The sequence below is a fragment of the Perca fluviatilis genome, chromosome 7 (genome assembly GCF_010015445.1).
Source record: "Perca fluviatilis chromosome 7, GENO_Pfluv_1.0, whole genome shotgun sequence".
Lineage (NCBI taxonomy): Eukaryota > Metazoa > Chordata > Actinopteri > Perciformes > Percidae > Perca > Perca fluviatilis.
Genome location: NC_053118.1, coordinates 37,200,391 through 37,225,651, shown reverse-complemented (window position 1 = coordinate 37,225,651; position 25,261 = coordinate 37,200,391). Strand labels below are relative to the sequence as shown.

Here is a 25,261-nt window from a genome sequence, read left to right as displayed (position 1 = left end):
GTAATGCTCCCAAGGTTTTGTAGACTGCGTTTTAGTGACCTCCGATGGTATGCCCGTTTTCCAAACCCAACCCAGTTTTTGTTTTCCTGAACCCAACAATCCCGTTCTTTCCAATCCGACCCAGAGCCGGTCGCGGCGCCCGGCGAGGGGCTGTCAGCAACTGGGAGAGGCAGGTGATCCTCCCACACCGTGCAGCGGACGCTAAAAGAGCGGCAAACGTCCGTATTTTACGAGATGTGAGGGAGAATCCGTTGATGGGAGCACACTCTAATTTTAATGCACCTGCTATTCCCACACAAAGTTACAAAATTGTTACATTTAGAGCACTTTCACCTGTTCTGATTAAGTTCTAAGAAATAAGCACCAATAGTGATCAAAAAGTTTCTATTTTTTACCTTTTTTATAATTGAATTTCTTTCAACGAAGAAATTTTTTTTTCTCACCAAAAACAAAAATGATCATATGATCGTAAATGTGATCTCACAGGGGTAAATGGCAAATATGAACCATAAATGTTGGTGTGTATGTGTATATATATATATATATACATATAAATATATATATATATATATATATATATATATATATATATATATATATATATATATATAATATATATATATATATATATATATATATATGTGTGTATGTATATATATATATATATGTATGTATATATATATGTATGTATGTATATATGTATGTATGTATATATGTATGTATGTGTATATATATATATATATATATATATATATATATGGTAATTGAACTAAATCTGTTAAGTATTAAGACTGTGTAACAAAAATATGAACACCACACAAGGGTTCAGGCCTCCAAACAGGATTTAGTTTGGATGTTCTACCTCTGTTAGGAGCACCTCGATATCACAATCACTGAATCGTGTTTTTTCCCCATTTTTTCATTTCATGATTGGTCATCAAGGGCTTCTTTACAAGGCTGCTATATTCATTGATTGATTAACATGGACCTTATTAGGACAAATATGGGACGACCTTGCATAAGGTAACGCGCGTCCGTAAATCAGAATTTTGTTTCTGCGTACGAAAATTCTGACTTTTTCGTGCCTGAAATCTTTCAGAATAGAATCTACGCACAGTTTTATAAATGAGGCCCCAGAACACATGATACCCTTTGTCGGACTGCAGGGACCCAGGTTCCATTCAGCCCAAATTTGTTCTGGAAGACGGGTCGATCATAAGCAAATTTGACCCGTTTTCAAAAAGTCCGAAATTTGGGTTTCTTTCAACCAAATTGTCAAAAAAATAAATAATGTAGATGGTTCCATACAACACTCTTCACAAGTAAAATGAATGATCAGTTCACTACTTTAATTGAATTTGGGTGTGTAATTCAATTTTGTAGCATTTGAAAAAATAAATGAAACAACGTTGAAAAAAGTGAAAAAAGAAATTGGAAAAAAGTGACAAATACGTAGAAAAAAGAACTTCGGGAAAAGCAACAAAAGTATCGAAAAAGACGACCAAATAGTTTTATGTATAGACCCAGAAAAACTAAACGTTGCATGGTCGATGGGACGACAACACGAGATAGCCAGACAGATTATTTTAGAGGAACACTTATTGGGACTTAATCTTATTCACCGTATCCCCCAGAGTTAGATAAGTTCATACTTCAGGGTTCACACGGGTGCTTGAATTCCTTGAAAATGCTTGAATTTTGATGTTGTGTTTTTAAGGTTTGAAAAGTGCTTGAATTTTGGATAAAATGCTTGAAATTGTAAATGTATTTCTTTCGCAACAAATACCTATCTGACTGAATAGTTTGTTTATTACCGTATTTTCCGGACTATAAGTGCACTTTTTTTCCTACTTTGGCTGGTCCTGCGACTTACAGTCAGGTGCGACTTATATATCAAAATATATATAATTTAAAAAATTTTTAAATGTTAATTCATACTGAAAACATTACCCTCTACAGCCGCGAGAGGGCGCTCTAGGCTTGTAACAACTAGAACGCTGCTCCTACAGACAACTGAGAAAGAAAAGAGACAAACTGCAGGTAGTAAAATATGCAGCCCGAATACGGTAATCGAGCAGCAGAAAGAAAGTTTGAAATGAGGGAGAAACTTGTGAGGGAGACTGGAGAAAAGGTGACTCTTACTGCAATGAAGAAATCAGAGAAAGCTAATCGGCTAATCGCGGGCTGAAGGCGAGACGGCCAGAGCTGGAGGAAGGAGTCGGGAGGGGCTCGTCAACGATGCAGTTACATCTCCACGCCTTTTAATCCATCCATGCTCCACGCCCTGGTAGCTGGTTGTTCTGTGTGCTATTATATAGTTAAATAACTGTTAATGTGTTACGTTAACATACCGGACACCTACTGTATTCAGCCTGTTGTTCTGTGTGCTGTTGTGTAGTTGACAGATGAAAAAAAATAAAATTCTAAATAAAAGCGACTTATAGTCCGGTGTGACTTAGCTATATATGTTTTTTTTCCTCTTCATGACGCATTTTTTGACTGATGCGACTTATACTCCGGAGCGACTTATAGTCCAGAAAATACGGTAAATGGAGAAATAAAATGTTGGAGAGCCTAAAATTAAACCTGCTCGCTTGTGCATGTGTGACTGCAATCTGCCACCACGCAAAGACCCGCCCTAGGAAGCAGCTCGATTGGTTGGGTTAGGCATTGACCTTGAGTGGTTAAGGTTAGGATAGCCGATTGGTCAGGGGATAAGACCTGAACAAATGGGGTTACGTTATCCTGGGTAAGCATCATGGACACCTGGCCAATAAATGCTATTGAGGGGCGGGTCTTGGCATGGCCATAGTGGGATTTGTGATATCGGCAGTTTGTCGTTTCGATGAACGTTGGCTGGAAGATGAAAAATATAAATTATGTATTAAACGGGGACAAACCCAAAGAGTTGCCTCTTGTAAAGTCTGCAAAAAAGACGTGCAGATTTTCACAATGGGCGAGTCTGTACTCTCGAATCACATGAAGTGAGTTTCAGGTAAGCAAACTGAAGTAGCCTACAGTACACGTTGGCGTCAGTTAGCGCCTATTTGTTTACGCTAGTAACTTCTAGCTAGGAAATCGCAGGCTAAGTGAATGAGAGTACTTGGTGTGATAATGTAATGTTAGTATTGCATGTCTGTCATGGCATGTTAATTTGTGGAATATCCAGTGAACATAGCCAAAGTTACATCACAGTAACTGTAATGTTAACTAGCCACAAATTAAAACCTGCAAACGTTAGCCGAGGGCATAACAACAATCGTTGTACGCTGAACACATACATACAAGTAGCCTACTGTAAGGTTGAGGATGGCCTTGTGCAATATTTACACTGCTCTATTCCAGTAGATAATAATATGTCTGCTATGAATATATGCAATGAAATAAAAAAAATTATCAGGCAGGTACATGTGCACTGTCAGTCTTCTGGGTTTAAATGGATTTTCAGGTTGTTGTTGCACTGTCTCAGATGTTGTTCAAAACCAAGGCCTGTAAAACATTTCTGTTCAAATCCATGTCTTCATATTTTTAGCCCTTGAAATTACTTCAGTTTTACAGCCAGAAAATCACAATATCTGGGAAACAATATTTGGACATTAATATAATAAAGTATTACTGATAGGCAGCCCAAACGTTGTAGGGTGGAAGACAAACATGTCAATATGACTTAACCATTACAAGTTTTATGGCATGCCCTAGATTTGGAAAAAAGTGTGAAAAGACTGACATTAAGGGTGGCATAAACTTTGAGCAAAATCTAAGAGGGGCAATAACTGTTTTTCGGGATTTTGACACAGAATGACCCAGCTGCATGTCATTTGGCTCAGATCCTTCCTCCCGCTCCTCTCCATAGCTATAGACTATGTATTGATATATAATTTACGGTGGTGTAAGGTGCTGGAAAAAGCTTTAAAATGGACCTTGAAAGTGCTTGAAAAGTGCTTGAATTTGACCTTGGAAAAGGTGTACGAACCCTGATACATACCCTTCTCATCTCCGTCATACCTGCCAACATTTAGTTTTCAAAATCCAGGAGATTTGTGCGGGAAACACAGCCTTCACCTGCCATTTTTATCGGCTCGCTTTCGGGTCTGAACTTTCCGCGAAGCTTGCACAGAGATCAACTGTGTTATAGGTTGCCAGGTTGAGGGTTATAGGTTGCCAGTTTGAGGGTTATAGGTTGCCAGGTTGAGGTGACAAACAGGATGAAAATTGTATATGGTGTGTGGATTGTGTGGATGCGTTTCATACAAGATCTGGCAACTGGTCAACATTAGACAAACATTTTGTTCCGATTATTTATAAAGGAGTTTGGGCCCTGCAAATTAAGGGAGTTTCCCGGGAGAAATAACAAACCGGGAGGGGTCCGGGAGGTAGGGCTAATAAACGGGAGAAACCCGGTAAAAATGGGAGTGTTGGCATGTATGATCTCCACGCTTGTCGTAACTCGTACGTACATATTTTTCTGCTTTTTTTTTTTATTTTTCGGGATATTTTTGCCGTTTTTCCCCTGACGCTTTGCCCGTTTTTTAGTTTTTCTTTACTTTTTTTCCGACGTCTTTCCTTGTTTTTTTTCCATTGGAGTTTATTTTTTTATATAGGGGCCAGTAAAAATTCAACAACAATCAACTACAATCTTTTTTTTTTACTTGTCCGTTGAACCCTAAAACACTTAATTTTTCTCCTACAGTCTGTCTGAATATACCTGTAGTCTCCCTCTGTCTGAAACGCTCCGTTCTAGCGCCTGGCCTCTTTAATATTCTCTTCCGAAATATCTCAGTCTGCAGAGTTTGCTGATGAGAACCAATACAATGACGTTCTGCACTAACGCCTGTTCTATCTGTGTCGTAGGAAGGGAGAAACTCACGAGCCATCCCAGCATGATGGGAAGAACCAGTTTGGTCTTCAGCCTCATCGTAGCAGCATTGCTCTCTGGCATCGCTGCTCAGGGAACAGGTGGGGATTTAAACGGACCGTGTAAAGTTGTGTTTGTTTGTAAATGAGCCGTCAAACACAGTAAATGTTTGGGATTCATGTTTGCTTCATGATTTTTTTCAGCAGTAGGGGCAGGTCTGTTCTTAGCTGAATAATACCGTCATATCACAAACGTCTTCTTTTAAATATCCAAACAGAATATGCTGTTTACATGACCTTTATCAAATTCAGAATATGCTTCTAAACATACTCACTGTGTGTTAGCTCTAATTTTACACTGAGACTTTTCCCAGAACACCCTATTTTGGCTCGTGCTATGCTGACCTTGTTCTCCCCCCTCTTCAGATTGTGAAAACGCCAATGTGGCCGACATCGTCTTCCTAGTTGATGGCTCCTCCAGCATCAGCCCTGGAAACTTTCAGGAGGTCCGGTCTTTTCTCCGCAACTTCATCAGAGCCCTCGACATTGGCCCCAACAAAGTTCGCATCGGCTTGGCTCAGTACAGTGATAAACGTCGACAGGAGTTCCTGCTGAAGGATCACTCTGACAAGAAGTCTCTGCTGGCTGCCGTGGAAAGAATTCAACTCGTAGGAGGAGGCACTGAAACAGGAAAAGCCATCGACTTCCTCCAGAAGCAGTACTTCACCAAAGAGGCGGGAAGCCGAGTTGGCCAACGGGTGCCTCAGATCGCTATAGTTATCACAGATGGGGACTCCACTGATGAGGTGAAGGAACCCGCCCAGAAGCTTAGGCAGGACGGAGTCATTGTGTTTGGCATCGGGGTGGGAGAAGCCAACCGGAAGCAGCTTGAGTCCATCGCCAACTGGCCTCCAGATCGCTTCCTTCACTCATTAGATAGCTATCAGGCTCTGCAGGAGCAGATGGAAATGCTGCTGGAAACTGTTTGTCTCTCTGTGGTAGCTCAAAAGGAAGGTAAGGCAAAGGATTGGAGGAAACTTTATATAGTTGCCTAGTTGTTAATTTCACAATAATAGAAAATAACTATAAAAGAAAAAATCTTTTTAAATGCTGAAAGCATCTGTGGCTGCTTATATAGTATGGATCTATGAAGGTGAGGATCTTAACCAGGGATTAATTGATTGATTGATTATCCCACCCTGGCTCTAACCCTTAGGGTCTACTTTACATTTAGTTTACTACTCTTACAATCTACAGTCCACTTCGGTAGCCATTTTGTCAAAAAGTTCAACTTGATTACTGTCATTTCCAGTAAGGGTTTTGAAAAATGCTGGAAAAAAATGTGCATGGGTAGGTGTAGTTAAGGTGTCCGTTTCTACGCAGTCTTGTTCAAACATATACTAAGACAAAAGTGTACCTGTTCCAAATGGCCCACTCAAAGCCTGCCATCATAGAAAGGGGCGAGACATGGTGAAGTTTACAAATGGCAAATGGGTATTCACCGTGTTGGACCTGCTACACATGAGAAAAGTAGTGGTGTTAAGCCTGAAAAAATAAAGTTTGTATGCATCTTTTTTGGGTTGAAAGGTCAGTTAGGCTGAATTATTTCTCCTAAACTATGACGAACTAGCTATATCGTTGAGAGGTGGCTGGGAGGAGCCAGACAATATTGACTTGACTGTATTAAACTGTAACAGAATGTAATAATGTTTGTTTTTTCTTCTTCTTGCAGCTTTGGCTGAAAGGTTTGCAGATATTTTCTTCCTGGTGGACAGCGGCATAGCTCAACAACCGTTCACGTTATTTAAATCTGAACTTCTGAAATTGATCAATCAAATTAATGCCGGAGCATCCACCTACCGTGTCGGTGTGGCGCAGTACGGTCAAGATACCCAGGTTGAATTCCTTCTCAATGTTCATCAAACTAAACAGCAACTCCTGTCTGCTGTCAGAGGTTTCCGCCTGCGCCCACAACCCAACCAACCACATTACCTGGGTAGGGCTCTGCTGGACGCCAACACTCGCTTTTTTACCAGTGAGGCGGGGGGTCGTGCACACCTAGGCGCCCGACAGTTCCTGGTCGTTGTGAGTGGAAGAGACTCAGATGATCTTGTGTCTAAGGAAGCTCAAAAGATCAAATCAGCAGGGGTTACTGTTGTTGGGATGAGTGCAGGTGCAAGTGTGGATGCCTTACAACGTTTTGTCACTTCTGGGTACGCATTTGATTCTCCCAGAGTACTTATTTTGAAGGATTCCATCGTGACTGAGAAAAAGGACGACATTACTGAAGGTGAGAATCGTCATTCCTTTGGGCACTCAGCCACCTAACCAGTCGTTGTAATTCTTGTTGTTAGTGTCTGGAAGTGGACATTGTACAGCTGCTTTACAGGCAGAGAGGAACAAATAAGAATGACTATCTGAGTTCATTTTTGGAGAAAAAAATCATTGAATGCTGTTATGAGTTTTAAATGTAAAGTAGATTTTAAACAAATCACCTTTAAATTATTTTATGCCATACTTTTAACCTTTTACGATCGCAAATCACCAAACTATAAATAATTTAATCTTCAAATATATATTTGAATGTTTAAGTAGCCGATGGCTCAAGTTAACTTATTACACTCCTTTTCACAGATTGCAAAGGAGCCAATATTGCAGACATTGTGTTCATCGTTGATGAGTCGGGAAGCATTGGAGAAGAAAACTTTAAGCTGGTGCGCACTTTCCTGCACTCGATTGTGAGCAGCCTGGATGTAAGACCGAATAAAGTCAGAGTGGGCATCGTTACGTACAACGAGGAGTCCACACCACAGGTCTACCTCGACACGTTCAATAACAGGAAGGAAATCCTCCAGTTCATCAACATCCTGCCCTACAGAGGAGGTGGAACGAACACTGGAGCTGCCCTAAACTTCACTTGGGACAATATCTTCATTAAGAAAAAGGGCAGCAGGAAAAGTAAGAATGTCCAGCAGGTGGCGGTGGTGATCACCGACGGTGAATCCCAGGACAGCGTGCATGAAGCAGCAATCCGTCTCCGTCGGGAAGATGTCACCGTATACTCTGTAGGAATCAAAGATGCCAACATGGAAGAGCTGAGGGACATGGCGTCTCACCCCATTGATAGGCATGTTTTTAATGTGAACAGTTTCACCGAGCTGAAGTCCCTGAAGCACAGCCTGCAGAAAGTCATTTGCGAAAACATCATTGACCAAGCCAAAGTCAGTGCAAGGGAATCCGAGACCAAAAAAGGTTTGAAGCATTGTTTTTTCGTAGTCTTCCTTCATTTTGTGAATATTGACAAGTTCCATAGACACAAAATAATCAACATTTAAATATTGTATTAGTTGTATTTATTGTTTATGTTGTAACCTGCATATTAAATCAATGTAAGAAGAGAGTTAGAGTATGGATGAGAATGGGATGGGTGGAACAAAAAGCAATTTTGACCCAATCTTTCAAAGTTTTTGTTCCCAGAATGGCCAGTCAAAGCCAGACCATTTCCTATGTTTGAATATTCATTTCTAGCCCGCCTCTCTTTGACTATGTGAAAAGAACTAACTCATGCAGTTGCTTTTCCTCTCTAGCATGTGAATTAAAGGAGGAAGCTGACATCTTCTTCCTGATGGATGACTCAGGAAGCATTGAGAACCAAGACTTCGAAGACATGCAGAACTTCATCATCAAATTTTTTCAGACCTTCAAGATTGGGCCAGATCGTGTCCGCGTCGGGCTTGTGAAATATGCTGTTAATCCAACTTTGCAATTTGACCTGACAGCCTCCTCAAATGTTGATAACCTGAAGAAATCTGTGAAGAATATTGCACATGAAGGAGGTGGGACAGAGACAGGAAAAGCCCTAAAATCCATGGGCCCACACTTTAGGAGAGCGATGCAAACTCGTGGTCACAAGGTCCCAGAGTACCTGATTGTCATCACAGATGGTAAATCCACTGATGACGTCAAGGCTCCAGCAGAAGAACTGAGGCGGCAGGGTGTCATCATCTTTGCCATCGGGGTGAAAGACTCAAACGAAGTTGAGCTAAAAGATATTGCAGGCGACCCCAAGAGGACTATCCAGGTCAATAATTTTGATGCCTTGAAATCCATCAACAACGACATCATCAGAGAAATCTGTAATGAAGATGGTAAGTAAAGGTTAACTACACTGGACTTTAAAATACATATGCTGGGCTTGACATTAAGGCTTGTCCGCTTGTCCGGGACAAGTGGATTTTTTTGTAGGGCAAGTGGAAGAGAAATTTACTTGCCCCACTGGACAAGTTAAAACTCAAACAAAATAAAATGCCATGTTACTTCACGTTATGTGCCACTCATTACGTCCATGTTACTGATTTGAAACGATACATTTTTTCCCCCACGGCAGCGGACCCAGCTGCAGCAGGTCAGCGGGCCGCTAACGTTAGACCCAGCCCGCTGTTCAGCTCATTCTCTGTAAGCGATGCAGCATTAACGCACGGCGAGCCAGCCGGTGTTAGTTAGTTAGCTAACTCCGCCTTACCGTTACCCTCGCGCCACATCGTTCACAGAAAACGAGCCAAATGCAGATGTCACTCGTGGGGATAGCAGTGTGCTTTGTGTGGTTGAAGCATGAAGTTAATCTGACTCATTTAGCGGCTGGCTCTCTGCCTCGTAGCGTTAGTACTCCGCTGCTCGTTTGTCAGTTATTGTAAAACCTCAGCTCCACGACTTGCCAGATTAAATATTAGCTAATAATCAACTGTAAAGTAGCTACAGCTTTTAAAGGATCCCTTGGTAAATCAGCCTCTGCAGGGTAGAAAGGGAAATTGTATAAACAAAAAAAACAAAAAAAAGTTAACACCAACATTTAGTGGCAGAATCCATTGTTATGTTTACAAAATTATTTTAGATATAAGTTCAAGTTACCACTACCTATGGTCAAAATATTGACTTAGTATCTCAATATATTGATTTAGTAACTTAGAATATTGACTAAGAGTCTCAAACCAATGAGAACATTTAAAATATTGACTTACAATCTCAATATATTGACTCAATATCTCAAAGTATCGACTTAGTATCTCAATATATTGACTTAGTAACTTAGAATATTGACTAGGAATCTGAAAGTAATGACAAACTATAAAACATTGACTTAGAATCTCAATATAGTAACTTCTGCACACCGGCGTGCAACGTATTACTTTGTATTATGGAGTCTGCAGATCCTTTTTTCTTCTATTCTTGGGACTCGTTTGTTTCTACTGTTTTTAACTGAATTTTATTAATGTTGATAGTGTTTGGAAGCTTTCAACGGTTTGTTCGAATTCTGCATTAGCAAAACACTTTTTTTTTATAAAATGATAAATCTTTACCCGGACAAGTGACTTTTGTGCATGGACAAGTGAAACGCAAATGTACTTGTGCAAAGGACATGTGCCTCAAAAAGTTAATGTCAAGCCCTGTAATATGGCGTTTCTCCATTACATGGTACCTGCTGGACTCGCCTCAACTCTACTCGCCTTTTTTGGTTTTCCATTATGATAAAATGTCCCTGGTACCTGCCATCAGGTACTTTATTTAGTATCACCTCAATCGAGGTTCCAAGCGAGCTGAGGCGATACCAAAAGGTGACGTGAAAACCTGCAGACTACTGATTGGTCAGAGAGAATCATCACTAATCACTGCGTCATCATTGCTAGTGGCCGACGGGGGTGTCCTGAACAAACTCGCCATTTTTAAATAGTTTAGCCAGCGCTGTTTTTTTTTTTTGCTGCCTCCAGCTTCTTTTGAAACTCAATGTGTTTTCTGGCCACATGCCAAGAATCAAAAACAATACACCTTCCACGTTCTGTGTGTGTGTGTGTCGCGTGTTATGTCACGGCAGTTTCCTGTGGCGTAGTTATGACAACCAGCCACACTCGCTTCACGCATGAGGCGGTACTAAATCTGTAATGGAAAAAGGAGAACGGGGCACCGTGGTCGCGCCAAGCCGAGTAGAGCTGGTACTAGCAGTGGGTAAGCGCCAGGAGTTAGCATAAGGAGAGGGAAGGGAGTTTTTCGCCAGAAAAAAATAAATGACAATGACATTTATAATATTACAAAATAAAAATATAAAAACTTGAAACAGCCTTACAACCTTAGTCAACAGGTTTTAAACAACAATTGCTTACGTTGAAACATTTACGACTCACCTCAATTCTAGATGCTAATAATTCTTCATAAGCTATGCCATCCATTATAATCGTCCTTGACTAGAGAATTTGGGTAAATCTCACCTTAGCTAGGTCCTTCAGTTATTTGTGCACTAATTTGGGAACGGGGATTATTTTAGAAGTTTTCTTTTAAGCAAAGCCTTCCAAAGGTACCAATTTTAGTTTCATTGTTTTCAATGTTGACTAAGAAGAAGTAATCCGCTGTCTGCAATCTCAATGATACCCAACGACTGGGTCCTAAGGGAAGAAGAGGGGGAAAACAGGAACACCACGTTAACATTTCTGTGTTCTGTGTCCACAGTTTGCAGAGATATACAGGGCGACATATTTTTCTTAGCTGACGGTTCTGAGAGCATCTCTAAGGATGACTTCAAGAAAATGAAAGAATTCATGAAAGCTGTCATCAGCAAGCCTGCCATCGAGCAGAATAAGGTGCACATCGGTCTCATGCAGTTCAGCTCTGACAACCAGCTGGAGTTTCCCCTCAGCCGCTACTACAGCAGAGAGGGAATTCTGAAAGCCATCGATGATATGACTCAGCTGGACCAAGGCACACTCACAGGAAAGGCCCTTACTGAGGTGTCGCAGTATTTCGATAAAACCAATGGAGGGCGTCCTGATGTCAGTCAGAGGCTGATCGTGCTAACAGACGGTGAGGCCAAAGACGAGGTCATAGGCCCCGCTGAGGCTCTGAGGAAAAAGGGAGTGGTAATCTACGCCATCGGAGTGGTGGACGCCAACACCACCCAGCTGGCTGATATCAGCGGCTCAACAGACAGGGTGTATTCTGAGAAAAACTTTGATGCGCTGAAGGACTTGGAGAGCAAGGTGGCTTTGGATCTCTGTCGGAAAAGTAAGAGCAGTTTCCCCAAAAATACTTTAGAGTAACCAGTGTACTTGTTTGTAAAAGCATTGAGCCATTAGCTTAATCTCTCAAGTGTTCCAGTCTGCTTTAAAGGAGTCTGCACTTTAAATAAGCATGAACATAATTTTCAACAACATATGCATGTATGACACCCATTATCTCCATGATTTAAATATATCTTTATTATTAAGCTTGAACAGGTAAAATAGAAATGTGAAAAGGAGTTTTTGTGCTTTTACCAGTTAGCATTGAAGATAATCATTGATCAGCAACCCCTGTGCGAGGAAACTCTGACTTTTGTTTTGACAGCAATCAAATGTATTTCCTGAAATATTTAAACGATCTCTTAAGTTACTGACTTTATGCTCTTTCTTTTTTTTCTTTCAACCAGATTGTACAATAAATAATGCTGACATTATTTTCCTGGTGGACAGCTCTGAAAGCATAAATGAAATCCAGTATAGAAGCATGCGAATCTTTATGGAGTCAATGGTGAATCACACCACAGTTGGCAAGGACATGACTCGTTTTGGACTCATTTCCTACTCTGATCTACCCCAGTCTCATTTTTCTTTGCATGACTATGACTCCAAACGAAAAGTTCTTTCAGCAATACCAATGAAGAAGCCAAAAGAAGGAGGCACCAAGACGGGCGAGGCCTTGCAATTCTCGTTGGAGTACTTTAACGCTGTACATGGTGGCCGTAGAGCATTGAAAGTTCCTCAGATTCTCATGGTGATCACAGACGGGGCTGCCAACAACCCTGACATCTTAAAGGAGCACTCTGATGCACTACGAGACAACGGGATCATCGTCATCAGTGTCGGAGTGAAAGAAGCAAACATTGAGGAGCTAGAGACTATGGCTGGTGGCGACAAATCCAAAGTTTTCTTTGTGGACAATTTTAAGGCTCTAGAAACTCTTTACAAAAAAATGTCTTCTGCCTTCTGCAATTCCACAAAGCCAGGTAAGAGTAATGGCACACAGACTTGCAGGTTTTGCTCTTTACTTTATCAACACATTCTTACTCCCAGCACGTCAAAAACTGATGCTTGGTCAGGGGCCTTTGGCGTAGAAACTGAAGTGAGTAATCCCATCTGTGGTGATACTTGATGCTCTTAACAAGCTAATCAGGTGTGGGTGGAGCAGGGAAAGATGGAGAAAATGATTGCATGCCAGATAATCTGTGGACCACAGGAGGCACATATAGTGCGTTCCATTTAAATCGGAAGTCAGAGCTGGGAATGACGTCACAAAGGAGTGGAGCAGATTCCATTCATACAAGTCAGATTTCACTGTAGGGTTGCTCTTTCCAGGTTAGCCATTGTTAGCAATACCAGTTGATAACGCATTTGGCTGTCTTTTGTGCATACAAACACTATACATTAGCAACATGTCCACAGATAAAAGTTGGACAGTACTGTGTGTACGACTGATTTAATGATACACAAAAAGACAGGTGCTATTAAATTGTATATTACTACAGCTTTCACTACTGTGAAAGCAGCCATGTTGGATTTCGAGGTCTGCTTTCTTGGCGTACTGTACTGTGAGGGGCTCTGACTTCCCAACTCGGAAATCTGAATTCCGAGTATAAATGGAACGCACTATCACATCACAACTACCAGTCTCTGAGGCTACATCTACACTACTACGTTTTGGTTTTTAAGCTGCGTTTTAGGCCCAAAAAGATGAAGAGTTTTAGCTCCAGTAGCAGAAATATTCTCCGCATGTACTAACATGCCCAAAAGGCATATCTCATGACCATTCACATGTACTGGGCATGCGCATACTGGTGTTAACAGGAAGCAGCATGTATTCTTAGGGCTGGGCAATATATCAATATTATATTGATATTGTGATATGAGACTAGATATCGTCTTAGATTTTGGATAATACTAATAATTAGTAATATAATACCGTAAATGGTTTAAGTGTTGTCTTTTTCTAGTTTTAAAGGCTGCATTACAGTAAAGTGATGTCATTTTCTGTTACCTGGCTGTTCTAGCTCTTATATTATTTTTACCTTTACCCACTTAGTCATTATATCTACATTACTAAAGATTATTTATTTAAAATCACATTGTGAAGATATTTTGTTAAAGGACCAATTGTCAACCCTATAATATTGACATTGAGGTATTAGGACAAGAATATCGCGATATCTGATTTTCTCCATATCATCCACCCCTGTGTATACTGGTATACAGTGGTGGTAGTTGCTTCTACTATGGAGGAAGAACAGCAATAATGAAAAATAAGATGAGAGTTTTCCTTTTAATACGTTTGGACCGACGATGTTACTAAAAGTAACACGTGATTACAAGGTGACGAAAGGCAGCAGAAACACAGACTCTGTCTGACGTTAATCTACCGTTGAAAATCATGGATGTGGAAAAAAGTAAGAGCAGGGATTTATTATCTTGGAGCGAGGTGGAACTGAAACGTATGTAAGCTACCTAATCGATAAGACTGACTGACGTGCGTCCTTGTTTCCAAAGGTCTCCGTTTGTCTCCGTCCAGACTACAAAGAAACCGTGGAGGTTTCAAACCAAAACAGTGGCAGCGGTGTTTCTATTGACCTTTTTCACAGCAGACATTTGGACTTGTCATAGTAGGAGAAATACAGCTGAAACTGATAACCTTAACGATGGCTCAGTTCCATCAAGTGTCCCAGTAAGATATTTCAGTGAGTCAGCATGCACAATACCAGGACCTCTCCTAAGTGGAATGCAGCCATCATTAATGGTTTAATACCAGGACCTCTCCTAAGTGGAATGCAGCCATCATTAATGGTTTAATACCAGGGTCTCTCCTAAGTGGAATGCAGCCATCAGTAATGGTTTAATACCAGGCCCTCTCCTAAGTGGAATGCAGCCATCATTAATGGTTTAATACCAGGGTCTCTCCTAAGTGGAATGCAGCCATCAGTAATGGTTTAATACCAGGGTCTCTCCTAAGTGGAATGCAGCCATCAGTAATGGTTTTTTTAAGTGGAAGCAGCATAGTAATGGTTTAATACCAGGACCTCTCCTAAGTGGAATGCAGCCATCATTAATGGTTTAATACCAGGGTCTCTCCTAAGTGGAATGCAGCCATCAGTAATGGTTTAATACCAGGACCTCTCCTAAGTGGAATGCAGCCATCAGTAATGGTTTAATACCAGGACCTCTCCTAAGTGGAATGCAACTATCATTAATGGTTTTGAATACACATGTGCTTTCCCTACTATGAGATTTCAACATGTCTGCCGTGAAAAAAGGTCAATTGTCTTTGTCATAGGGGCTCGGATATGCCGCAGCAGTGTGACACGTAAATGTAAAAGATATTTGTTTTGAAACCCAAACGTTGAAGTGTAAATGGAGCCTGATATTTTGCATCTATTCATTATCAGTTTGGAGATACCACTGTATAATGGGGAGTTGAGTGTATCGTTATAATTCCAAGGCACACTTTTACTGTGTATTAGTAATGTAGATAAATGCCTCTCTCTTCTTTTTTTGCTTTGGCAGCTTGCAAGACTGGCGATATTGTCTTCCTACTTGATCGGTCTAGCAGCATCGACCGAGACAAACACAATATCATGAAAAACTTCACGACAACATTAGTCAACAGCTTTGAAGTCGGTGAAAAGTTGGTGCATATTGGACTTTGCCAGTTCAGTGACAATCCTAAGGATGAGTTTTACCTCAACAAGTACTACAATAAGGAGGATTTGAACACACAAATCCTTAATGCGATTTACACAGGTGGAAACACCTACTTAGGGAGAGCATTGGATCACGTTAAGGATTACTTCGAGGGGTCGCGGGGCAGCCGTGACCAGGTCCCCAAAAATCTGGTGTTGATCACAGATGGTGATTCTCATGATGATGTGGAGGATGCAGCTGACGTTCTCAGGGATCGGAACATTAATGTGTTTGCTATCGGCGTTGGAGACGTCCACGACATGCAGCTCCTGCAGATTGCTGGCACCCCAGAGAGGATGTTCACTGTGCGGAACTATGATGTTTTGCACTCTATCAAGCAAAGGGTGGTCGACGGCATGTGTGGTGATGACCCAGACCCTATACCCCCCACACCGCCACCCCCACCGCCACCCCCGAAAGACTGCACCATTGATATCGCCATAGGATTCGATATTTCTCGAAGGACTGGAGCTGTTGGTGATTTGCTGGTCAGAAGCAACACCAAGCTCCAGAACTTCCTGCCACAGATCCTCAATTACATTTCCTCATTTGAAGACCTGTGCTGTGTCGGCCCCACACCCGTCAAGCCCAACATCGCCTTCCAAGTGGTAGATAGAGATGGGCGTACCTTGTACGACACAAACTTTGAGGGCTACAGCGCGACCATGGTGAATAAAGTCATGATCCTGCCGATTTCAGAACCTTCCTATTTCAACACTGCCATGCTAAACTCCTTCAAGCAGATGTTCAAGATCAAGTCCAAAGCTCATGTGAAGGTGAGAGTGGCACAGCTGGCAAACCCAGAAAATCAATGAAAGAGCCACGAAATCGCTATCGCCAAACTCACCAGACCCCATGTAAATAAACTGTGATTTTATCATCGTGAAACACACTTCGTTTAAAGTCATCAGTAACTAAATAAAACTATCAAAAGCCGTCTTGGTTCATCTTTCCACTGTTCCAACAATCACTACTCTGGTTTGGTTGAAATAAACCCTTAATTCACCCATTTACATGTGGAGATATGCTGGCTCTATACACGCTAAAAGTCCTGATTATTTACATGGAGTCTGGTGGGGTTTGATGATGGTGATTTCGGGGCTGTTTCTTGTTAAATAAAAAGGATCTTACTCTTTAACTAAAATATCTATCTTTGTAGGGATCCTTTTCATAATGTTGTCAGACACTTACAATAATAATCTACAACGCAAACTGACGCGTTACATTTGTCCTATAAGGTGAAATTGCAGCCTTGTTCACAGCTGCCAGTTATAGCTTTTCGTAATACTGGACCAACTTCAAAGATTTTTGTTCACATTAGTCACTTAGACACCAATTCATGGGAAAATAGGGTTCAGGTTAAAAAGAAATAAACCCCCAGAAAATTACCCATAGTTACACATATAACAAACACAAGAATGCTCATGCATATTTTAATTATCACATCCCATGAATAATTAAATTTTTCACTCTCTGGGGATACTTTTGGGGGGAAGAAAACGTACGAAAAATGTTTCTTTGGTTTACATAAATGAGGACAAAAAGCAGAACAGTTTTCTCCCCACTGTGAATCGCTAACATGTTTGGAATAATCTGCACAGCTGTCGGGAACGAGGGGATTCTCTCACATTAATACCAACCATAACAGTAGCCGGGTTGGCTCGGTGGGTGGAGCAGGCGCACATGTGCTGAGAGGCTTGTACCTCGACGCAGGGGTCAGGGTTCGGGTCCGACCTGTAACGATTTCCTGCATGTCTTCCCCCTCTGTCCCCTATTTCACCTAGCTGTCCTGTCAATTAAAGGTGGAAAACCCCCAAAAACAAAACAAAAACACAGCCATAACACAGTCTACTAATCTCTGATCTCGTCCATCAGGTGCTGGTGATCTTCTCAGATGGACTCGATGAAAGGGAACTGAAGCCTGAATTAGAGCTGCTGCGAAACTCTGGTAAAAACTGGGCGTTTGTTCTTCTGCAAAATATGTAAGGGATATTTATCCCTTACATATTTTATTATGTAGAGCGAGGCGGTTGTTATAGCAAATCAGGAGTTGTGTTTGTTTTGCAAAAGTTTTTCAATATGTACCCCTTTTGAATTGTTTCTTTAAGCCAAGTACCCCCTGACCAGCAAAAAAAAAATGAGACAAAAACTGTACAAAACTTTTGCCGGTGCTGGCTGAGCGTTACTGAGCAGCCTCCAACTGAGCTTGACATGAGCAACCTGTCTGAAAGTGTGAAGTCTTCTGGTAGCTGTGCCAAGAGAAATCTCAATCATTCCCAATCTTACAGAGACGGAGAGCGTACGTGCGTACGTGCTGCGCGCGTTTTCCATTTCCTTCCGCTTTCTTTGTGTTGGAATTTTAAATTTGGTGGATTAATGAGGACTATTGTTGACTGCTTCTCAGATCTCTGCAGGGTCAATTTACACAGCTAGATCGACTATCTGTCAATTGTTTTTTTTTGGACAATTTTTCTTACTTTTGTTGGCTTTTTTAATTTTTTTTGCGCTTTTCAGTACATGCATACATGTCCTGGGACCTCCCTAGATAGATTTTATTTTATGTTGTGGTATACGTCTTAAATTTCATGTCTTTAAAAAAATCTTCAATTTGACTTGGTGAAACCTGCAGACACCCTGCTCTAGGACAGTGAAAATACAATCAGCTGCTGTTTACTGTGTGCAGGGGTGAAGCGCCTGCTGACGGTGTGGCTCTGGAGGGGGGCGTGACCCCGCCAGCTGCAGATGGTGGAGTTTGGGGGGGGGGTGGGGAGCTTCGCTCCCAGCTCGGCATGACGAGCGTCGCTAGCGTCATCTATAAACAGATCGTAAGTCCGGCACGTTACAGCCAACCACATGTCAATCAGTCAATCAACATTTATTCATATCATTCTTCACAGGAACCAGCAGGTATCCAAAGTGCACAAACAGTAAAATCAGAGAAGAATGAAACAGACATACAGTATATACATTGTCTCTCTCTCTCTCTCTCTCTCTATTCTCTCTCTCTTACTGCAGGACGCAATATTAGATAGGGAGTGCTGCAACGTCATGTGCAAATGTTCGGGACATGAAGGCATCCCTGGCCTTCCGGGCCCCCGGGGGTTAAAGGTGACTGAAATACACACTTTTTAAACTTTAAACATGATGTCAGGAACGTTTGGGAAAACGTGTTAAAAGGTTAAAAAGAAGGCTGGTCTGAGCTGAGAGCTAGCAGACACTCGCACCAGGCCCGCTTCATTTAGTCTTTAATGTAAAGTTGTTTTATTGGAAGATGTCCACATATCCAGTGCAATTACAATATGTAAGATGCATAAACATTTCTATTTGTTCATAAATCAATGCTGACAGGCTTGATTTATTGCGATTTGAGCCAAATAAAATAAGTAAAATGACAGTATTTTGTACTCCTAAACTTGGGAACCTCACATCTGCTACCTGGCAGAATTAAAAAGTAGTTTTGAAGCTTGAACATATTTTAGTCGTAACTAGAGAGAAAGAAATAATTATATTTATATATATATATATATATATATATATATATATATAGTAGAACTGTAGCCAACCTACAGTATATATACAGTTTATATACAGTATATCTACTGTAGCCAACCTCCCAGATGTTTTATTGCTCTATGAAAATAGTTTGTGTGTAGAAAGTAATCTTTATTTATCCTCGAGGACCCTGATTGTTTACAGACAGATGTAGAAAGTAAATAATTTTTTTTTGCCGTTTGTGTTTGTGTTTCTGCCCCTGATCTTGTTGAGTGTGTTTCTCTGAACAGGGTTCGCCTGGACAGAAGGGCCAGCCGGGTTTCCCGGGAGACGAGGGAGCTCCTGTAAGTGCTTCTATATTCAGGCTATCTGCACAGAGTTTACTCGGCATTTCATACCAATTTTGGTCAGGGTGGGATGACACTAGGAAGAAGAGAAGGAGCGAAAATACGTCTGAAACATAAAAGCCAATAACCATAACAGGTGCAAGTAACCTAACTCAGCAGTTGCATGTGTCTTAGATATATTTATATTTATGTGTACAGTATATCAGTTTAGTTTATTATAAGGATTATAAGTTAGCTGACACCTAGACCACCAGCAGGTCTTTGTGGTCTTTAAATACAATATTAAAACACTTTATGACGCATACAGGAAAAGAAAAGAAATGTAACACATTCTAACAATTATCAAACAAAATAACAAGGAAAGTTCTTGTCGCTTTTTAAAAAAAGTTATTTTTTTCTTTTTTTTTCTTTTTTGAATTTTGTCACTTTTTTGATGTTTTGTCCAGTTCTTTTCTTGTCATTTTTTTCCAGAAATTTCTCGCTTTTTTCAAAGTTCTTATCGCTTTTGTTTTTCACGCTTTTTAAAAAGTTTTGGGTCTTTTTTCCCCAAGAAAATCTCGCCTTTTTTTGAAGTTTATCACTTTTGATGTTTTTCTTTTCAGAAAATGTTCTTGGTTTTTTTTGACATTCTCGTCACTTTTTTCCGACGTTTTCAAGAAGGAATGAAAAAGGGAGGCTGTGTTCACACGCTCCAACAAGTCCTCCACCGCTGGAACACTTCCTGTTTCGCACGGCTGCATGTAAACGGGAATATTAGTGGAATATTCTCTTCATTATCCATGTAAACAGCTTAGAGGAATATTCAGAATAAGAGCAAAATCTGGAATATTATGTGCATGGAAATGTGTTAGCTGCACCTGTTGGTAGCTTCTGGACTTTATGTAAACTGCTGTGTCCCTGCCCGCTGTTTGTGTTTCCGCTGTGTCACTGCTCGCTGTGTTTGTGTATCGCAGGGTGAGCGAGGGCCACCTGGACCCTTCGGACCGCCGGGCATCGAGGGCTGTCCCGGAATCAGAGGACAAAAGGTTTTTATATCATTTTAATCAAGGGGGCAGGGTTCAAAGTTAGTTAGCACCATAAACCAGCCAACTGCTGCTAAAAATATGTAAATGGCGGGTAGAATCGTTTCACTCACCAGCCCAAAAAAATCTGAGTGGCTGGCGACCAGGCACGGGGCTGGTGACCAGACATCTGGCTGGTGACCAAACACGGGGCATATTAACATTATTAACATTACAAAAATAAGTGTTTCGACTAGGCCTGTAGCAACGTCGATGTCGAAATTACGTCAACGTCATATTTGTGCGTTGCCGCTTCGCCACAGCTCGCCACACACACGTGGGAGACCAAAACATTGCAGAATGGAGGACAAAACAGCAACCTCCTCACATAATTCCCAACAAAGCCCTGCAAAAAGCCCCAATAAAAGTCCCAATTAAAGAAAAAGTCCTAAAAAAACAGCTCGCCCCAAATCATCGAAGGTATGGGAATACTTCAAATTTAGTCTCAAATGTAAAGGTGTCGTTATTTGCGCTCTTTGCCAAATGGAGTTGGCATACCACACCAGAACAACAGCAATTTGGGAGCATCTAAAACGGAGTCATCCCTTTGTCACTCGTGAAGGAGACAATAACAAGTAGTACTAACGTTGGCTAAATTAATTTCACGTTTGCGTAGTGTGTTGTGTAGCTTGAGCTCTGCGCACTTCGGTGGTGCTAGATAACTATCTTAGCTCTCCGTGCAGTTTGTTCGTGCTAGGTTAGTAGCTAACATTACAGCACTAAATCTTTCTTTCTCTCTAGTTACGACTAAAATATGTTCAAGCTTCAAGCTTGGCTGTGGACCTTTAAAACTACTTTTTAATTCTGCCAGGTAGCAGATGTGTGGTTTCCCCGTGTCTGTTCACCACACACGAGGCTGGTGACCAGACACGAGGCTGGTGACCAGACACGGGGCTGGTGACCAGACATCTGGCTGGTCACCAGCCAGGTGTCTGGTCACCAGCCTCGTGACCAGACACCTGGCTGGTGACCAGACACGGGGTTGGTGACCAGACACGGGGCTGGTGACCAGACACGGGGCTGGTGACCAGACACGGGGTTGGTGACCAGACACGGGGCTGGTGACCTGGCACGAGGCTGGTGACCAGACACCTGGCTGGTGACCAGACACGGGGCTGGTGACCAGACACGGGGCTGGTGACCAGACACGTGGCTGGTGACCTGGCACGAGGCTGGTGACCAGACACCTGGCTGGTGACCAGACGCCTGGCTGGTGACCTGGCACGGGGCTGGTGACAAGACACGGAGCTTGAGCTCTGCGCACTTCGGTGGTGCTAGCTAACTATCTCAGCTCTCCGTGCAATTTGTTCGTGCTAGGTTAGTAGCTAACATTAACATACCGTTAGCTAGCTACTGGCGCCTAGACAGCTGTGTTAGTTGTTAGTTATCATCTAATGTTGGCTTGAATGGTAGCTAGCTTACGGCTGCAGAACACAGCTATCTATAGTAGCTAACATTAGGTAACGTGAACGTTAGCTACTAATCTAGCACGAACAAACCTCACAGAGAGCTAAGATGCGTTGGTTAGCCTAGCACCACCAAAGTGCACAGCTGCTAGATCTAGCTAACGGTAGCAAGCAGATTGCAGTAGCTTTTGTTGGGACTGTGAAACTGAAAACAGGAATTTTATATTGTGTTAAACACTCAGGAATGTCTATACTGCACAGTGTTTTTTTTGCACTACAACTTTTTAATTTTTTGAACAAGAGAGTTATGTTGGTACTATAAAAGAGTAAACAGGCTGGCCTTTCATTTTGTATAACAGTAAAATTATTTTATTTTGTGTAAAGCAGAAGATATTTTGCTGTGCAAAACTGTTGTCTAATAAAGTATATTATTAAGAATATTTTGGTATTTATTTGAGATACATTAGGGTTTTTATTAATCGAGCAACAGAAAAATAATCGTTAAATTAATCGTCCAATTAGTCGTTAGATTAGTTGACTAATCAATAAAATAATCGCCTGATCGTTTAATAAATAATCGTTTAACCCCTGCCCTCGTTTCGGCTACAAAACATCCTCCAAAAGAATTGAATCTGGACTAAATCTTATCGTTCCAGACCAAAAAGGAAGTTTCCTGTGACACATGGCTTAACAATGTTGATAATTATTCTGAGGATGTGTTTTTGTGTCCTGTCAGATGTTGTCCATGTGTTTAAATCCTGTTGTTTGTGTCTGCAGGGCTACAGAGGAGTCTCGGGCAACAGGGTGAGTGACTCTGCAGGAATGTAAAGTCTTAAAGGCCAAGAAGTGAATCTTTTTGGACAAAGATGGATAAATACTTTAGTTTGGTTAATTTGGTCTTATTATTGTGCTATTTTTATTGTGTGGGTTTTGCATTTTAAGGTGTGGGTCTATTGGTGAGATTTTGTTCTCTACTGTCTTTTATTTAAAGTGCTCATCTTATGCTCATTCTCAGGTATATCACAATAGGTTGACATAGTTCCATTTTCAAAAAACACCATATTTTTGCAAATTCTTCACGTTTTTGGCACCTTTTTTTTCAGTTTTTCGTGCCTTTTCTGACATTTGTCGCTGTTTGACGTTGAGGTTTTTTTCAAAATGTTTTTGTCTTTTCTTTGACTATTTTTTCCGAGGTTTTTGACGCTTTTTTTTTTCAAAAAGAGTTTTCTTTCCCCCAAATTTTTGAAGACATGTCCCGGGACCTCCTATAGTTATATAGGAGGTCTAACTATAGAGATAGTTGGAGATCTCAACCACCCCCCGGATGTTGAACACAAAGTTACGCCCTTGCTTGTCCCTATGAAAATAACCATGAAAAACAAAGATGTGACGGTTGATTCTTGCTGCAGGGGGAGAACGGAGAAAACGGACTGGGCGGAATCGACGGAGAGCAGGTACGGATGAATGCCGATGTTGTTCATTTCTCCTGAATTTCAGATCACATTGCTGCTATCAGTTCTTAACCTAACTTTGTGGAAGACTTAGGTTTGCGTATTTGGCGGGGGATTCAGGCCTCCTTCCTCAAGAAACTTTTACATTTTTCAATATAGAAAGCAATTCACAGGTAAAGTGATGCTACACTCCGTTACAGGCAGTCTGCAGTAGAAGGCCTACACGGAGTCTATGGTCGCAGAATTCTCGCAAAATTAGTGTTAACACATCCAAGCTTAAAAACAGTCCGTTATATTCCGCAGATTTTCATTCTGGATCACCGCTGAATATGTGTGGTTCGGGTTATAAGATACAGTATAGTTCATATATGATATGATATTTCATTTACGTGTCATCCTACCCCACACGGAATTACATGACACCAATACAAAAGTAATTTCATCCACAGCTTCCGGTCCAATGTCCACACACACACACACACACACACACACACACACACACACACACACACACACACACACACACACACACACACAGACAAACCAATACAAGAGTAATTTCATCCACAGCTTCCGGTCCAATGTCCACACACACACACACACACACACACACACACACACACACACACACACACACACACACACACACACACACACAGACAAACCAATACAAGAGTAATTTCATCCACAGCTTCCGGTCCAATGTCCACACACACAAACACACACACACACACAGACAAACACACTCACACAGTCACAGACATACATACACACACACAACATACTCTACACACAAAAAATAAAGAAAACATATCACAATAGACACAACGCGGTAGTGTAATCCATATATTGTCCAACTAGAACAAAACATTTAATACATAAAACAAAACTACTGACACACAAAATAATAAATAATAGGGAATGTCACTTCCAGACTGAGAAGCATCGATACAAAGCAGTCTTCCTTTTAGTCCACACAAGTTGCATTGTAATAATAACAGAGTATAGTATATTGCAGTATATGAAATGTATTGTTGGTTGTGTGTCTTCAGGGACTGACGGGAACAGATGGAGCTAAAGGACCGAGAGGAGACCCAGGAAACCCAGTAAAAACTAATATATTTATGTAGATTTCCCTGCATGGAGGTACTTTGTGTTTGAGCTGCGGAGGGATTATTGTTTTTTATATTTATCAAAGATTTAATCTGATTTAAGCGTGATGAAGAGAAGAGAATGCGTTGATTAGAGCTACAACGATTAGTCCAGCCAATAACTATTCTGATCATCGTTAAAAGACATTTTTAATGCAAGAAATGGCACAGCCTCTTAAATATGGAGATTGTCCTGCTCTTTTCATTTTTATATCATATTAAGGTGAATATATTTAAGTTTTGTACAAAACTAGGCATTTACAGACAACTAGACATCAGTTTGGACATTTCAACGATTAATCAAGAAAATAATCTGCAGATTAATCGTTGAGTTGCAGCCCTAATAATCATAGAAAATAATTAAAATAAAATATATACTATACTGGCAGAACATTGTATTGTTAATTATTACACTTGTTTCTGTGTTATTGCAAATATTGTAGTTGCTTTGTCGACATAAGAATTGTTAATGTCTCGTCCTCACTGATTGGCTGGGAGGCGTTGACCTCTGCCCCCCGGCTGGATGATTGACAGGTTCATGTGTCGTCCTCAGGGTATCCCGGGTATCAGAGGGGAGGGGGGGCTGAAAGGAGAGCGAGGACTCAGAGGAGATCCGGTGAGTCCCAACATTTCCTCTCTCTCGCTCTCTGTCTCTCTCTCTCGCTCTTGCTCTCTCTGTCTGTCTCTCTCACTGTCTCTCTGTCGCTCTCTCTGTCTCTCTCTTTCTCTCTCTCTGTCTGTCTGTCTC

The 25,261-nt window shown here is 41.2% G+C and overlaps 1 protein-coding gene across 1 annotated transcript in view; it reads left to right on the top strand.

Moving 5' to 3' along the window:
* The window catches only part of LOC120562574 (collagen alpha-6(VI) chain-like), a 146,306-nt gene that overhangs the window by 9,478 nt on the left and 111,567 nt on the right, over positions 1-25,261 (top strand). The window contains 9 exon segments of the mRNA XM_039806349.1: positions 4,852-4,956; positions 5,281-5,868; positions 6,587-7,144; positions 7,489-8,106; positions 8,442-9,002; positions 11,353-11,904; positions 12,308-12,883; positions 15,429-16,381; positions 17,481-17,553. Of these exon segments, the coding sequence (XP_039662283.1) occupies positions 4,881-4,956; positions 5,281-5,868; positions 6,587-7,144; positions 7,489-8,106; positions 8,442-9,002; positions 11,353-11,904; positions 12,308-12,883; positions 15,429-16,381; positions 17,481-17,553 (4,555 nt within the window). The 5' untranslated portion in view covers positions 4,852-4,880.